Below are 18596 nucleotides of genomic sequence, written 5' to 3'. Positions count from 1 at the left end.
AAATACTTGCTGTAAATGGGTAAAAGGGGGATGAAATAGAAAAACAAGATGACAAAACCTTCACCAAATATTTATTAATAAAGACAATCTAAAAGATCACGTAATATTCATTGTCTTAAAAAATTAGTTACCCTAATAAATTTATCAATATATATATGTAATAGTTTTATTTAATTACTTATTGTTTCAAGGATATGCGAAGTTGTGAAGTCGCCCAGAGGGAGAGGGACAGGACTCGAGCTTAGTCGTTGTTCATTACAAATCATCACATTCAATATAACAATGAATCTAGAATTTATAATTAATACATTTACATCTTTCAATGATTATCTATAATGTTTAATCTAAATGCTCATATATTTAATGACCTAACATGTCTACGCGAAGAATTGTGCTAATCTAAAAGGTCCTACGATTTTTCATAGTATTTTAAAGATTCGTAATTTACAGAACGTTCAAAATCACAACACAGAGTGTAATATCAAATTATCGTGCATTTGGCACGTTTCATGTACATTCTACTATTACACTAAACGTATTAAGTACCTACGTATTATTTTGATACAGTGCTACCACGTAAATAAACGTGTCGGTGAATGCAATTCCCTGGTACGCATTTTACACAGGAAGCGAAATATTATTCATTATTTAAATGCTTTCGATGATATTCCATTCGTGTGTTTATGAAGTGGTAACACTGTACGGCAGTGAAGGATATTCCTTCGTACAAATTTTCGATACAAAATTAGAAGAATATAATTCACTTAAATTTACAAAATATCGTTACTATATATAGTAATATGTATTATGAATGAGTATATTATGACACAAATATATAAAGTACATAATTAAATACAATTACACACATTTGCTACGAGAGCAACGAATAAGGTTACTAAGCGGGGAAATAGATTTAAGATAAGTAGAACAGTGGAGAACGATGGAAGAATTTAATATTAGAATCAATTTAAAAAAAAAAGTTTGCTTCTTGTTTCCTAAAATTATTTAATTTTACAGTTTATATACGTAAACTTTCACTTCAGTGGTTAATGTAGTAAATTGACATGTATTTATTGTATCCTTATTATGTCGTCGATGTGTGTATATTTTTAATATTTCCTTAATATAAATTGCAAGACTTAGAGATATCAGTATATTTTGTAGACAATATAAGTATTAGTAGAACTAAGGCCGATCACGTCTGTAGTATGTACTCACTCTGAGCCAGCAGAGCGGCCGCAGAGTATGTAATAAATGCAATTTTACAGTGCTTCGTATTCTTTTTAATTAAAACAAACAAAATAATAATAGTACAAAAATAAAATTGTAAGGCACTTCTATGTTAAAATTGAAATAAGATAGTTCACTCTATTTATCAATTGATCTTATAAATAATTTAATACTTATTTCAACATTTTCGCTACTATTTATTCGTTTAGAGTTCCTAATGAAGTCTAAATGTCGCGATTTAATATTCTAAAAGAATAATTTTTGCTATTATATTATAGATAATGAGTTTAGGTGATAGCGCGATCTATAAAGCTACACCCTGACTAGTACGATTTGGCACATGGAATGGGATTAGCTTATCTGATAATATACCTACTGAGTACTGCGATAGGAAGAAGCGCACCTCGAGAGTTGAGAGTTGAGAGTCGAGGGAAGGCGACAGACTAAAATATAACGTAATGAAAGCGAGATTTTGTAGCATTCAGTCTTAATAGCTAAGAAATCTCTCTGGAGGGACTTGATCTTAATTATCATGTGTAATTTTGTAGAAGAAGAGCTATAAGTATATCTGAAATTATGATTTCAAATTGTATTTACAATACATAACTATCATTTCGTTTAATTTCGTTTGAAACAAGTTCATTCAATCTAAAATTAATAATCTAGTTCTTCGATTTTTTTACAGACTCTATATAATAGCTATTTGGCAGACTGTAAATATAACAATTTAATTATTCGGTACTTACAAAAATTTCACTTTTTTTTATTTGTAGTAAACTTATATCACCGGCAGTTATCATTATACAAGACGGAAAATTAAAATACGAATCAACTAAACGTATCTAATATATAATTTGGCTTACTATCGCATCGGTACTGTCCTATTAATGGTAAATAACGGTTTGAAACAAACCTAACTATATTTATATATAAGAAAATGTAGATTCATTCAGATTTTTTGGCACATGGGAAATAGAAGATAAAATTAGTAACATTTTGTGAATATTTGTCTATATTGTTAAGATAGAACACAACCAAATAATCACTCAAGTTAGTTTTGCAACATAGCGATTCAAATTCATCTTATAATTAATATTAATATAAAATAAGTATATAATAGAGCTACCTAATATATTACGACAGGGTTGTACGTTGGCAGAAGTTAACTAATTTAAGTATATAATTATAGGTACATATACATATATCTACCCATGGAGGGTAATGAAATACATAACGTAGGTATATCCCCAGCGATAACTGAGCTAATCCACTTTAACGGCCTCGTTTAGACATCTACTATAGATTATTTTACAAAATTCTACGTTTCGTTTCCCGAATCCATAATACTGAGAGCGTTTAACGCTTTTGTCACAATTAATCTAAAATCGTTACGACTCAACAACAAATTAATTTCAAACGTACGCGTGTTAAATATAATATTATGTCTTTTAAAAGGAATACTGCCTCGAAATCGAACGAAGACGTCAAGTGCTTATATCGGAAGACGAAAAGTTTAATAAAGTTCACAACCACGAAAGTTATTACAATGTGTTCTCAGTTTGGCAGCGACGAAATGAGTTTAGAATTGTAGGCTAAAGGTAACGAGATATCGAGCAACGCTCGGCTACAAGCTACAACTACAATACTCAGCTCTACTGCTGAAACAATAACATACAATTATCACAACACGTAGTACACGCACATACAATATCTTACATCGACTCGTACAACATAATTTACATTCATAAATTAGTTCACATTCAGTTATACAATAAAGAATAAATAACAGGAACGAGATAATAAAATTACCAACGTAAAATATAGAACATTTGAGCATTTTATTAATATTTCTGTAAAAAAATATCCCTCCATTTTTTTATATTATTTATAATATAATTTCTGTGAATAACTAGGTATGAATAATATGTTTATAACATATTTTTTATTATTCTTCGTTTTTCTTGGACCTTGCAGAATAAGTATAATCGGTGTTAACAGTTGGCTACATTTTATTTTATGAATTTATCACTCATTCGTTCCACACAGAGGTTTGTTGTTAGTTGTAGGGATCAATTCCATACCAAGTTATTCACAGAACGTTTGTGTTCAATATTTTTCTAAAACTGCATAGATATGTGACTAGTTTTCGGTAGGTACGGATGCTGAATTGAATTCCGTTATACAATTAACTATCTAAAACAAAACGCAAAAATAATCTGCGCTTAAAATTTTTCTAATTAAGCTAAAATAACAAAAATAATAAATAACGAAATGAGCAAAATAAGCAAACGTAACAATGAGCTGGGCTCGCGCTAAAACCGAGGGCGAATAGAAACGAGGTAGTGTAGTTACTACACGAAAAACTCTTAATTTACACGCATATGCACTTTTATATTACACATAATGTACGAATATTATATTATACATTCACCTTTAGGTTGTAGCTCGCCCGGATCTGCTGTACTGTTTAACAACTACTTGATATTTACAACATCACACTTGCAGTCACGTCGAGAAGTCTGTCATATAAAAACTTTACCATTTTCCTACTCGATACCTATATCTACACGTGTATACAAAATATTTACGGCTCTTTAGGCTTAGCGTTCAAGAATTTTGAGAATTGGTAATTTTAGTTCGGGCGTCGATACCCCTAACGTCTAGCCACAACTATTTCACTTCTGAATGTCAGTATATATATCTATTTTGTAATTATCATAATAAATGCTTAGGCATTTTCGAAGGCCGAGCGGTTCGTCATTGTTAATGTGCAGGCGCGGTTCAAGTGCACGCGAGAGCCAAGTGGCACGTGGCACTTGGCACGCGTGAATGGCACGACACGTGGCACGTGACACGCGACACAAGACAGCGAGTAACAAGTAACACGTAATACGTAAGCCCAACTAATACGTATTTGAATAATTGTGATTAGTCGCACTGAGGCAAAAATGACGCGTGGGCGGAATGAGCGAGCGACAAATTATTGTGTAGGCGTTTTATTTTGGTATTCAGTAGTCGCTTGGGATCTGTCGTCAGATCTCTCGACCTTTTCATAAGGCTTTTCGAGTTTAGGCCTTTTGGGCTCGGCGTCGAGTGGCCGGTGCGACTTCATGTGTGCGCTACGACTTTTTACTTTGTTAAATACTCTGAAACATAACAGGATAAACTTTAGAAATAGCAACAGAACGATGAAAAGCAACAAGAAATAGAGAAAATAAATGAAAGCACAAAGCGGTAAGCGTTAGTAAAGTATTTATTACCTAACCCTTATTATTTATCATCAAACAATTTTTGATCGAATCGATTACAATATCTAACCTAATGTGCAGTTATTAGAATAAATATAGACAACCGTTATTTTGAAAATGTGATGGACTTTTAAATCTACGCTTTAATTCTATTTAAAACATTTGTGACTATTCGACATAGTGTGGTCCCTGGGACTTAATTATTAATCATCATCGGAGTAAAAAAGTATATTGAGTTTATTATGTAATGCTGCTTATTTTAAATTTTGATGTTCCGTTTTGTTATCAACCAACAAATTCACAATGTTGTCGGCCGGTTCCCAAAGAATCGTGCTATGTCAAATAGATTTACACTTTACTGCATCAGCATTATAAACAATAAGCTGTATGTTTATTGATTATAAAGCATAAAATTTATATCAACATGCAATCAACACCGATAACATTAAAACCCATTTTTTTACCTAATTATGTCTACAGCTATAAGTGTACCTATTCAATTAATCAAAACATAACATCCGTCGCTTTGTAAAATCTTACGAAATATCCAATAATGTAAATACACCGCACGTAAACTATTTGTATTAGCTCGACAATGAATTAGTGTTTCGATCCATGCAAATTAGGCGAGGCCTACACTATACGTATCGCGTTCGTAAAAAATCTAAGTTTATAATTAATATGGCCATAGACGATTATTACAATTATATAAGTGGGTAGCGGATCGATGTCGCGTTATGATAGCTAGATGGCGCGTCCTGAAGCACTTACTTTCCGCAGATCTTGCAAGGGAACTCCTCTCCCTCGAAGGAAGGCGACGAGGCGAGTGCTGGCGCCAGCGACTGGCCTAACGAACCCTGGATAAGTCGAGGTTACAATAGTTTAGTATTAAATCATTTCGTGCGGAATTCAATCAGCCAGCCTGAAGACAAAATGCAGTCCTGCGTTGGTATTACTGCTTACTTGTGTCGGTTGCGAGTCACTCCAGCTCCGCAAGTACAACGTTTTGTAGTCTTTCGTTACTTTCTTCCAGAAGTAGTAGAATTGCACGCATTGTTTCGAGTCTTTGGTTCTTATCTGTGGAATGAAATATCATTGTGAATTGCTATACTTACATAGGTGTATGCACCTACGTATTGAAGTAGACTACAATCAGTACATTTAATTCTATAATTTAGCGAGGAATATAGTTTTGTGTCTAGTTCTGGACTAATTTTATTCATACATAGTATTTTTTGCACTGTGTTTCGAAATAGCTAAGAAACATTATAGAGGAATAGAGTGCACAAAACAGGTTCACGACCGCGTAGAAGTCTTTGTCGTCAGCCTCGAACGAGATAGAATCACGATGAATGACCAGATTGGTGATCGTTTAGAAGTCCTCGTCATAATGCTCTAACGAGTTCTCTAACTAACATCTAGGTCCTTATCTTGAGACTCTTCTCAAGATAAGGACCTAGATGCTAGAGGGTGCACTGACCAGGTTCGCGATGCGGTAGAAGTCCTTGTCGTAGAGCGCGAGGCCGGCGAGGAAGGCCTCGAGCTCGGCGGGCGCCCAGCGCGGGTCGTGGGGGTGCGGCGCGGGCGCGGGGCGCGCCATGAGCCGCAGCGTGGCCGCGCGCACGTCGCCGCCGCACTCGCCCAGCGCCTGCAGCGCGCTCTCGCGGCTGTGCCCGCCCACCGGCATCGCCGCGCACATCGCCAGCTCCATGAACATGCGTACTACACCAATATAAATACATTTCAAATTTGTATTAGCAATACTTGTCCGGTTTATATAATGGCTCTTTAAGTATTATTTTTATGCACCTAATATTTTTAGTAAAATGACGAATTTTAATTTAATAATATGCAATTGTATTGAACATTGAAATTTCCTGTAATTAAAGGTGCAGTAGATCATGTATTTTAATAAGATGTAATAAACGTGCACTGTATCCTTTGCTGGAAATTCTATAATAAATAAATAAATATAAAGTAAATACGTTATTGTTAATAATTTACTTCTGTATAAATCTTATATATAAAAATGAATCGCAAAATGTGTTGGTAAGCGCATAACTCGAGAACGGCTGAACCGATTTCGATAATTCTTTTTTTATTATATTCCTTGGAGTACGAGGATGGTTTTTATGTAGAGAAAACGTAAATATGTACCACGGGCGAAGCCGGGGCGGACCGCTAGTTGTATAAATAGATGAAAGCTGGAAACTATTCTCCACAACACAGGGAATCCTAGTGTGGATATTAGTGCATCGTATTATTTTCGGAATGTTTTAGTAACAATAAAGATTTTTGTATTTGTTTTTGTATTATTTTTATTGATAATTATGTATGAAAATAATATACAGTTCAGTAAATTTTAATATTATGGATCGTATAACGGGTGTACAGTAAAGTTCAATAATTGACTGAAAAGCATATTATAATGTGTAATGAACTTGTAATCCTGCATATATCGCATAGACTTGGCGATATATGCAGGATTTATAGAAGTTGCGTATTGCTTAACACGATCACGAGTCAACGATTTCACGCAAATAACACGATAGGTATTATGTGTTGTACGAAAAGTTAAGCACATAGCTAGATTGCATATTATATAGCTTGTGGTCAACTTCAATTTATCAGGTAATTTTAATAATTAAGTGCAATATAAAAAAATGTTTCGTATTTACTACGGCAAAAACGCAGAATGTGCAAAATAATCATGAAGCAGTTTTAAACCTCATATGTATAAAATAACTGTAAAATATGTCAAACAAAGGTTTATAATTTAATTATTGTTAATACCTTCGTTATCATCTAACGCATCATTGATGCCTGGATCCCAAAGTAACTGTTCAGGTACTCGATGGAGATCAATACGATCGTTGCACAACTCTGGTATATCAGCTTGATGTTCCGGCCCAATATTTATTTGTGGCTTCTGATTATCTTCAAACTGAGCTAACACGTCAACCTCTGAATTGGACAACCCTGAAACGGTACATAAGTTAAATTTTTAAAGTTCAGTTCTAAACAAAATGTAGAATATCTAAAATTAACATACCGTTAAGTAAATCTGCATAAAGCCCAGGACCATCTCTATCAGGTTGCAGAATTGGTTGCGGTGTGTAGTGGCTGGTGACTCGACGCATACGAGAGCGGTACGGGCCAGCTGGAGACGCTTTCCTTTTTCGCCGCTGCGGTGAGGCCGGTATACTACTTGGACTAAGGAACACCGCTGGTACTGGATCTCGGCCTTCCACGCATACCTTCATAGAAAAAAAAAATACATTTCATCCGCTCAACATATAAGAAAACAGGTAAATTCCATAAGTTGAGTAATATCACGCACTTGAAGAGAATCAGATTGCCATTGCTGAAGTGATGTAGACATCGGTGTCACTGAACGGTTATGACGTCGTGTTGATCTCTGATGAGGAAAATCTCGCGGACTGCTCGATAGGAGAGGATCTTCAGAATTAAGCATCATTCGCCGAGCTGTCGGTGAAGGTTGGAGTGTATACGCATCTAACGATCGACACTCCTCCGGCAAAACTTCTTCGAGAGCTTCTTCAACCTAAAATAAAATAAAAGTGTTATTTTGCCTCCAAACTAAACTGTATCAGAAAATATAAATTTTATTATATCCAATGAAAATATGCGGTTACCTCTTCTTGACTAGACATTGTCGCAGTAAAAAATGCAGCTGTAAGTGGTGATGAAGCTCTTGGGACAGAATGTGCCGGTGATTGAGCATCTTGCGATGCGGGAGGTGTGGGGTAAGCTAAACTAGGGGACGGTGTCGGATGCGTTGAGTAACCTCCACTCGGGGATGCGGCAGTGTAAGCTAAACCAGGCGAATCACCATAAGAAAGGCTCGGAGAATTGTCTGTATATCCTGGAATTCCAGGCGATGTTATCGCAGGCCCGCCGTGGCAAGCTCCAAAATCGGCTAACGATTCTGGTAGAGGAGAATTTAGTACTGCAGCCAAACGGCGATTGGACGGGAACGTGACTGGTGATCGCTCATGGATTGAGGCCGCTACGGTCGCGTAATCTTCTAGCGATGCTAGTTCCTCTAATTGATCAGCGGTCGTAGCGAATTGGAAGGTATCTTCATTAAGAGCGGGCGAAAAGTACCCATCATCTGAATTAAATGAAACTCCGAATAATTCGGGTCGAAAAGTGAAATCTTGCTGTGGCGAAGACTGTCCTGGATCTGACGCAGATCGCTTTACAACCTGAAATATAGTAATAATTAATTTTTAATTTATTACGGACTTAACTACACATTTTTTTGCTTTATTACATACCTTACTGTTTCCTTTCTTCAAAAGTTCAATAAGAGTAGAATCTCTATGAACAGAATTAAGATTGGATGTAGCATTGCTAGCAAAACTAACAACTGGCGGGACTTTTGGCGATACAAAATGTACCGAAGTCGTGACTGGTGAGGCTGGAGATGTTGATGATGCACGAATGTTTGATAATGGTGGTGGCGCTGGTGTTGCAAAGCCCGAACGCGATGACGTATCTATTGTAACACCTGTAATTATTCATTTTCTTATTAAAACTTTAATACACGTTGATATTATAAACATAATATGAAAAGATTAACTTACCTGTCGGTTGAGTAGTTGTAGCTCCTCGACGACTGATGATCTTTTCTTCTATAAGCGCTCTCACAGATACCGATGCTGTTTGTAGCGGAGGTCCAGTAGATTCTTTCTTATCTAACTTCTTATTGTCCGAATCCTGTACAATAGTAAATGGATATATTCTTAAGAAATTTGAATGCATTTAAATGGCGGAGCGAAATTGACATACCTTTTTAAAATAACCACCGTGCAGTCGCATATGTCCGTTGAGAGCGGGAATATTTTTGAATTTTCGATGACAAAGATTACACTCGACTGGTTTGATTTCAGTGGCCCGTGTCCCGCTCCCGCCCACGCTTGTGGCATTACTCGGCGTTCCGCTCGCAGCGGTACCACCCCCGCATTTTGGACTTCCCTGCTGCGTCTGTGAAATTAACGAAACCTTTAAAGATTTTCCAACTTATTACGCACTTTCTAATTTAGGCACAAACTTTCAACCTCGAACAGCTCGTTAATATTTGAGGGTAATTAATGGATTTTGATGGACTCGCCCTAATCGCGGCTGACTTAAAAAGGAAGAAAGTCGAATGCAAATTACAAATATAAAATAAGGAACAAGAATAACCACAAGCAAGGTAACTATTTAATAAAAATGTTGCTGTATTTATTAGTATAATTTACCACAAAGTGCAAGTTGTGCAGGGCAGTTATTCATTCACGTAGAATTTTAATTAGTTGCGGACGTCCGTCGCACCGCGGCAATGTCAAACTAGAATTTCCTAGCGCGCGGAGTGAAATTTTAAAACTGGATGCTAACGTGTGTGTCATAAAAGTTGCTTAATTAGCTTACCATATAATGTAACTAGATATAGATGATTAGCTTATAGAGATAAACCGAATGACAATAAATTTTGCTAATGACAAGATACTTAATTTATATTAACTTAGATCATAATATTATTATATAATATTATTTCGATAAGTTAAGGTTTGTAACTTTTGTAGAATTTTATATCGTTTTATTATCATAAGATAATAAAGCTGTGATATAGATAAGCAGAGAGGAGTTGCATTCGTTTTCATTGTAAAAGGCTAATGAGGCTCCGCCTGCATAATGTTCTTGCATAACTTACACCGCATTGCAACTTGCATACGCGAATGTTTATTAAACATTTTTTACATTTTTATACAAAAACGTAAAAAAATACAGTAGCAAAAACGTAATAAATAACGATTTATTCACATTTATTGGTAAAGTTCATCTATTTAATGTATAAAGATCCAATATATTGCCATTATTTTAATTATATTTAGCGGAGGAGTTATCATTGTACCCATAGGTACACACTTTTGCCGTCAACGTATATAAGCATTTACTCGTGCTTCATTTATCCTAACGCACAAAAACTACAACTTATGAACGAGTAGTGTATTTTGTTGCCCAAACAAGTAAATATTTTGTCACGTTGTCACGCGTTATAGCAACAAATAAGAGTTGTCAGGTGACTGATGCGTTTAGAGATACGTCTGTAAAGTGGGTCGGAAGCGTAATTTATTTGATTTGAAGTTTTTTAGCGTATGGTAGCCCTAACGGGTGCCATTAGGGCAGCTCGTTAGGTTAATGCGCGGTAGGTGCAGATGTTCGGAGCGGGCGGGCGGCGGTAGTACAGCGTTTTTGCCATATATCACACTTGTACCGTAGTTAAGTCGTTCCTTGGACTGAAATATTCTGTATGCTCCCATTTTAGGTTTTAAATCAACGTTAACAAGTTTCTTCAGTTCATATTGTACTTAGTTTTAGTTTGTTCTGGCGTTCTAAGTGCACTTGGAAGACTTTCATAACAGTAGATCAACGTAATACAATAAAAGCGTATACTCATTTATTCTTTAATAATATTAGGTACCTAATTGTTTCCTTTGCAATTGTGATCACAATTATCCTCAGTCTATAAAAATAAATGTCTAGTAGTAGTAGTGTTCAATAGTTTAACAATATTTAAGACACGCAAAAAACTTACCCTAGGTTTTGCGAATGTGGGTGTTTGAAACAGTTGCGTGATCCAATCCATTACAGGCACAAGTTTATATCAGCACAAGTAAATGTAATCAATCTTAGCATGAAAGAAGAAAACAATAATATTCGTCTTATAAAATTAGCGTACTTTATCAAGGTCCAGGGTGTTGATCTCACGATTCACAAACATGGAATGATTGTACAATGTATGGGAAAGATATCGAAGAGATGACCCCTCGATTTGATGTTTTGAACTCGCGAAATGTAAGATAAAATGACCAGTCCAGCAACAATGGGTCACGGGAATGTATCGCGTGTGATTTGCATATGCATAATAATAGACTACAGGCCCATGTTGAAAAAATTATGGGTCATTTGACCCACCACCTGACCTATCTAGAATGATATAAGAGCATACAATTATAAGATTCAGCACTATGACGTCACTCGTAAGCTGTCCACCTGAGTGCAGATGAGAATTCGAAAGTTCAGGTAGAGATTTTCTCCCCTTATCTCCATGATTTTTGTACGGCGTTGCGGAATAATGGCTTAAAAGCAGTATAGAAATACTATGACACAGATGCCGTACAAAAATGGTGGTCCACAAAGTCGGAATTTATTTTTATTTTTCGACAGTTGCCGGGGTAAATTTGGTCATTTGATTTTGTACGGCATCTGTGTCATACTATTTCTATACTACTTTTAATCAATTATTCCGCAACGCCGTACAAAAACCATGGAGACAAGGGGAGAAAATCTCTACCTGAACCTTCGAATTCTCATCTGCACTCAGGTGGACAGCTTACAAGTGACGTCATATTGCTGAATCTTATTATTTTATGCTCTTATATCGTTCTAGATAGGTCACCTGGTGGGTCAAATGACCCATAATTTTTTCAACATGGGCCTGTAGTCTATAATGTATTCACACTAGATGAGAAATCAAAGGCGAATAAGATCTATTTGCTAAATAGAAATTAGCAGCAGCTGGTGTGCTAAAACGATCGTGTGAAAGTTTTCAATTCCAATAGGAGATCAAGGAGTTAATAAAAATAATAAATTAAACTTAGTATGGGGTGTTTAAATAAATTAGATCATCCTTTTGAATACATACTTAGTAATTTTTTAGAACATTATAAACATTCATAGAAACTCACTGCTGTGGTATATTATTTTTCAAGGAACAATGAAAATTAATAAGAATTGAAGCAATTTAGTAGAAAAAAGTGATAAGATACATTTAAGCTAAAAGTGTTTATTTATATAATATTTATATAAAATTATATGTAAATTAAATGTAACTTACATTGCATTGAAATTTTTGTACAATTATAATAAATTAAGAAATAAATAAATTGTTTATGGGACTAAGTTCATGATGTTCGATATGCATTCTTTGCACTTCTAACTTGTAATAAAACTTAATATAACTTACTTATGTTTAATTTTAGCTGTTTTGTAAAAAAAATAAGCTAAAGTGTAAAAAAAAAATGTAAATCTATTAAATCGAAATTTTTACTAAAGGTACAAATGTTAATTTAGTGTACAAACCGTAACAATTTTGAATGCAGCTTGAATACGTTAGCATAAACTTCCTATTGTAATAGAAGCGTGGCGTTTTAATGCGGACATAGTGTGTTGTCGTATAGGAATTGAGCTCACAGGACATTAACAATAGGTGCGCCACGTGGCTAGGTGAGAGGTCGCAGCTCGGTTAGAGGTCATGACTCATGCTATGCGGGACCAGGCTTATATATTGACTCTTTTCTTCTTCAATATTACACCTACTTATATAGAGGTGTTCCAACAACACATACAAAACTATGTATCTAGTATGTAAAGCAGTGAAAGGTTTTTTTTATAGAAAACGTTTATTTCAGGATAGCATTACGTTTCTTTTGGTGATTTATGATCATTCTCCCAATTCGTAGGTTCATATTTCTTAGATATCATTAGTATTAAATAATAAGGTTCTGATTTATTAATAGAAAATGAGACTGAGATACATAATAATATTTGTATTTCAATATTGTTAATTCTTAATAGAAGCAATATAATTACTAAGATTTATTGCAGTTTCAGAGAAAAGCTCTAATGAATTTGAAGGAAATTAGCTAACAGAGCAATTAGTAAATGTTTAGTAATTTTCAACCTATGAATAATACCCACTTGAGACACACTTAGGTAATTACGCTTTGTTACGAAGCAAGTTGTGAATTAATAGATATCACGTGTACACTTGTACTCTGAATTATTTGAAGCTTAATGAAAGCAGTATTTAGACAAGTATTAAGTAATCTTTGCATTAAAATTAAGACTAGACTTAACTTTTTGAATATAAAGTTGAAAGTAAAACAACAAACAACGTACGCCTTGAGATGTGCTACAACTTTTACTTGAAAAAAGGGACAATTGTAAATAGCCCGCCATAAATTTGAGTCAAAGCTAATCATCCATATTTAACCAATAGGGTGAATATTGCTAGAGATTCAGCGGTAGTCACGTAAGCGGTAGAAGGCAGACGTCTTCAATTATGCATCGGGCCGTTTATCGGCGGAGCGGCTCCTTGCGCCACCTGCGTCGTTGTCACCCTGCATTATTAATGGAGAGCTTGCGTGCGATACGCAGGGGGAAGGACGACATTCTAATGTCACATTAGCGGAGTAGGCCAATGCAAGACGGTACTCAAAAGTTACCATTTTCAAATCGTAATTGGGTTGCTCTTGTATGAATGAATAATCGCAAAAGTTTAGAAATATGTAGAATTCTTAATTCATATCTAATTGCAATTTTAATCAAGCAATTAGATAATTACAAAATATTCGTGATCACTCTTAGTAATCAGTCAATTTTAACCTCCCTTGATTCATAACTTCTTTTGAAACTTATTGAATTCACGTTTAAATTCAACGAGATTTTGCTCAAAAGAGGTCTTCGATTAATAATAATATACAAAAAATACGGCTATGATATTTTTATATCGCTTATATTGGCATGGAAACTTTTCTTTCTTGTTGCGAGGGGAAATATGGAACGTCAATAAAATATTCACATCTTTCCGACAGTTGGAATGAATCAAATTGGAATCGCCTAACTTTTCGAGGACTTAAAAGGTGCGAAAAAGTTACACGCCACGGTGTTTCTTTTATAAAAATATTAATAAACAATTTTTAACAAGTTCCAAAGTACGCTTCGAATCGATTTGTTACGTTACAGGGTAAGTTAAAATTGCATTTAATGATGCGAAAAAATATTAATTGCTTGTGATACATACTTTGTCAATACATTAAAAAGTTATATTGTAATATTGAGATGTACGTATGGAAATACGAGTAATATGAAATAAATATTATTTAGTGGGACACTTAACAACTAACACTGACATAATGGTGTATATTTACATTCCCATCTACTTTTATAGACTTGCAATGCAAGCGAAGTTTATGGTTTTTAATACTGTCTACTTGAAAATTTATCGTAAGCGCAAGACGGCGAATTTTATAGCCATAAATAAATTCTAATATTTTCGATGTGTTACAGCTTTAAGAAAGCGGCAAAATGCAATTTGTGGGCGTTGAGTAGAAATTGCAGACCGCAGAGGCGGCCATTCCTGCTCAATCTACTCTTATTGAACGACCGCAGGTGCCGAGCTTTTACACCATTTTATGTTTTTTGGTACATTTGTTGATATAAAGGGGATTCTTTTAGGTTTTAGGTTCGTTTACGTTTTTCATTCTCACCGTTTTGTCGGTAATGTGTGTATCTATATCTTTGAAACATTCATAAATTCTTGTTTACCTTACAGATTTATGGAATCATATTAATTCACTTATTAGGTAATTAATTTCATGTCATGTTACATGTAACTATATGCTTTAACACATTGTATCGTTAAATAACAGACATATTAAAATGGAAAACATAAACTAATAGACGGGAGCTCACAGGAGCGACCACGTTGTAGCATAATTATTTTGCAATTATGAACACGAATTTGTCATTTACTACCCTGTAATGAAGTGGCATAAAGCGGATTTATTTCGTTCAAAGGCATACCGCTGTCAATATGTTGTGAACATAACTGCGTCGGGTCGTTTGTAATTATGAACCTGCGTTGTGCCGTCCTTTATTGCTTCCTGCAGGTGACGTCAAATCGAGCCCGCGATCAAAGTGAGTGCTTTTAATAAAGCCCGCCGCTGTAGTTACACGGCCGTTTTATGTCGACCCCTCATCAGTCATTCATGAGAACGATTTCACCAAGGATTCGTCTTACAGTCCCACGCCGATAGGTCCGCTATTATTGGCGTTGGCGCCGATAGTCTGCTGATGTTATTAATATTGAATCACTAATTCACGCACGATTGCTCTTTACTGCGGTTCCGATGAAGCCTTACTTAATGAATGAGTAATTTCTAATCAAAATTTTAACGAGATCGGATTACAGAACACATACCGCTTTTGCTTTCGCTTTTGATGAGCTCGGTATTAGAAAGTGAATACGTTTTGGAACACGCATAAATTGAAACGTGAATTATCGATGTAAAATCATAAAATAAAGATAATGTAGAAATCAGGTTTATTGGTAACTAACTTTTTAAATTGGTAACTACTATGTTATACTTATATCACATTATAAGAAATAAAAATTAAGAAAGTAGATAATTGTATTTTTTTAATAACACTATTTTTATTAATTAAGTAGTAGATATTAACTAATAGTATGAACAAATATCATTAAAATATGGTAATTAAATTTCACAAATAGTGTTCTAAATATTCTCACGGTTCCAAATTTATAGATCCCATCAAACTACATTTGGAATAATCATAGTTGTTTGTTAAGGTGGTAAGTTGCAAAACTAGTAATCCGGGGCCGTAAACAGGTGATAGTGTCGCATTAGCGGTCGCGAATCGTGAGCCCCTGGACCCGATTATGAGGGAGAGTTAACCATTCATTTCGTAAACAAAAGGTATAGCTATTAAATATTTACGTATTGATTTGTTTTGGTTGTTTAGAGCATACAATTTTGTGAAACAGATAATTTTAGTTACTTATGTCATTTCAAAAGATCGAAATAAACGCTGAATTTATATTATTTATGTTTTAGTAAAAATATGAAAAAATAAAAATGTAAAAACGGACATTGAAAATTATTATTAGGTATAAATTGTTGCAATTTACCAATGAGCTTGTTGGATATTTACGATTTCAATTATATTCTATACCTACCCTATATCTGGTTGCAGCCAATATTACTACACAGTTCCGATTTACCCAACAAGTGAACCAAATAAAATTACGAATCAAATCTGTTACGATATCGGAGTCACGTCGCGTCGGGTACGTGTGTGTATAGGACGGACGGACGGCGGTCGAGGGAGAGCCGCAGATGAATTATTTAGCGCACAAAGGATGAATGCCCGATTTAATTTGATGTTTCGCAGTGGACCAGTCCGATCCGCGATGTATCACAATTAGCCGATTAGCATAAGAATTCCGCGCCTAGCTCGCAATCTTCCCACGGATTACATTGTTTTCACCCTAAATTTTGTCAAATTAATAATTCGCTATCGTTGGTACGCTGTTTTGAAGGCTGAGATAGATAAAGAACAAACGATTCTTGAATAAATTAACTCAATGACACATTATTTTATGAAATAAGAATAGAAATACATATTTCTTAGACAGATTGTTTAGTCGCTGCTTTAAGTTATTATATTATTATTCAAAAATATTGAACATTTTTAGTAAATCAAAAACAAATAAGTAAGTTTGTTTGAAACCGTAAATGATTTTAAGTGAAAGCTGAGGTCATGTCTACATCGCTACGCGGCGTAGCGCTGCGTAGGTGTCGTAGCCCGAAGTTAGAAGTTACATTAAATATGTCTTCGTAACACTTAAAGTTTATACTAAGACTTTCTATTATTTTCTTTTATTTTAGCTTTTTTATTAGAGAAGGAACGACTGAAGCCAAATTTACACATCAAGTTGCTGTTAAGTTTGTGACTGAAATATCTGTAGGTATAATATTCAAATGCGTAGACCACATTGAAATACTATATTTTTTAAACTAAACAGTTGACAATACACAGATAACATTATCTTTTTCTTAATTGAGTTAGATGTGGCACATGTTAAAAGGCACTAATGTTCCTATAATAGCATCTAATACTCACAGCAGCTTTCGGCCTGGCTTTAGGCTTGGGTCGGGGCGGTGCGGGCGGCGTGCGCGGCGGCGTGCTGTCCCCGCCACCGCTCCCGCTTGTGCTCGTCACACTGGACTTCTCGGAACCGTTACTTGTCTGTAAGAAGCAGTTGTTTAAGGGACGGTTTTTTGACACTTTTTGACCTATATTGTTATTTATTATTTGTACTTTTGAACTCTCAGGTAAATGGACTAAACATAGAAAAGAAACTTTTTTTATAATGTTTAAGGATTTTACTTCTTTGGTTAAAAATATGAGAGGTTAGTACTAATTCTATGTGTCAGATGATACATAAAGAAATTGATAAGTGAGTACATATAGAAAATGTTAGATGACGTACACATGGTATAAAGGAATTTTAAACTGTCTGTAATATAATAGCTGATTTATTGACAGTAGTTGCAATTAATTTGTTTATATCATAAAGCTAGATCTATACTGATATATAAACTTTTGAATACACAAATTGGTTTGTCCGCTTTGAAACGGAGAATGAGTAATTGAGTAAGTATTATAGTAGCGTAAATACTGCAAATTAAAAATGGAATAAATTCTTAACGAATAAAACTGAAATCAATTTTCTTATTCTTATAATTGTTTAATTAAAATCGCGATCTCTTAAAACCCAGTAAACATTTTAAGCGCTCACCTACAAGAGGGTTATTGATCCCAACAATAAACAACTCGAAACGCTTTCTCTTATTAAAACTCAGTTAGAAATTGTTCCCAATTGTTGTCTGAACAGCTGTATTTTGTTGAAATTAAGGGAACACGGCCGCCATTACTCCTGTTTTTTTGCTCGAAAACCTTTAATGGTAGCGTGAAATTAAAAGAGCACACGACCCGGATTCAGGCTAATTGGTTAATTAATAGGGACGTCCGGCTTTGAATTTTACACACGCTCTATTGGATGCCAGCCAGTTTCACTTGTATTGAAGTGATCTGATTGAACGCATGAGATATGTGCTGCGAGTACTCGATAATTTAAATGACGTTGAAAGATCATTGAGCATGTTTTGTGGGGAATATTTTATATTATATTATGTGATGTACGATTTGATTGCTATCATCAATTTTATTTAAATGGGGTTTAATCATGTTATATATTTGGTATTACCTTATAAATTTAGCTGTAGCTAAAAGTAACTTCAGGAATATACGTCACAAAAGTTATAATGGATTTTTCATAACACATTTTCAAATATGTAGAATAGAGATTTGAACTTTTATTCTTTGTAAATTTTTACTACTTACTTTTCTCCATCTTTCATTTTTCAGGCTTCATTAAGTTTTATGCAGCATAATATTTTA

General features: G+C 34.7%; 1 protein-coding gene across 1 annotated transcript in view; it reads right to left on the bottom strand.

The window, feature by feature from the left end:
- Positions 1–63: 63 nt before the first annotated feature.
- Positions 64–18596, bottom strand: part of LOC149900755 (uncharacterized) — a 115788-nt gene continuing 97255 nt past the window's right edge. Inside the window, exons 8-19 of the mRNA XM_090112364.1 lie at positions 17256–17381; positions 9294–9488; positions 9089–9221; positions 8780–9012; positions 8135–8707; positions 7819–8043; positions 7531–7735; positions 7272–7457; positions 5959–6200; positions 5442–5555; positions 5250–5335; positions 64–4376 (exon numbers count right to left, since the gene is read on the bottom strand). Coding sequence (XP_089968490.1) covers positions 4211–4376; positions 5250–5335; positions 5442–5555; positions 5959–6200; positions 7272–7457; positions 7531–7735; positions 7819–8043; positions 8135–8707; positions 8780–9012; positions 9089–9221; positions 9294–9488; positions 17256–17381 — 2484 coding nt within the window. The 3' untranslated portion in view covers positions 64–4210. The remainder of the gene's footprint in view (positions 4377–5249; positions 5336–5441; positions 5556–5958; positions 6201–7271; positions 7458–7530; positions 7736–7818; positions 8044–8134; positions 8708–8779; positions 9013–9088; positions 9222–9293; positions 9489–17255; positions 17382–18596) is intronic.

This window comes from Colias eurytheme, chromosome 18 (genome assembly GCF_061535395.1).
Source record: "Colias eurytheme isolate Ceu_HAF_F1 chromosome 18, ilColEury1 Martin Lab GWU primary, whole genome shotgun sequence".
NCBI lineage: Eukaryota > Metazoa > Arthropoda > Insecta > Lepidoptera > Pieridae > Colias > Colias eurytheme.
The sequence above is the reverse complement of the archived record's forward strand: the minus strand, read 5'-3'. Positions and strand labels throughout refer to the sequence as shown.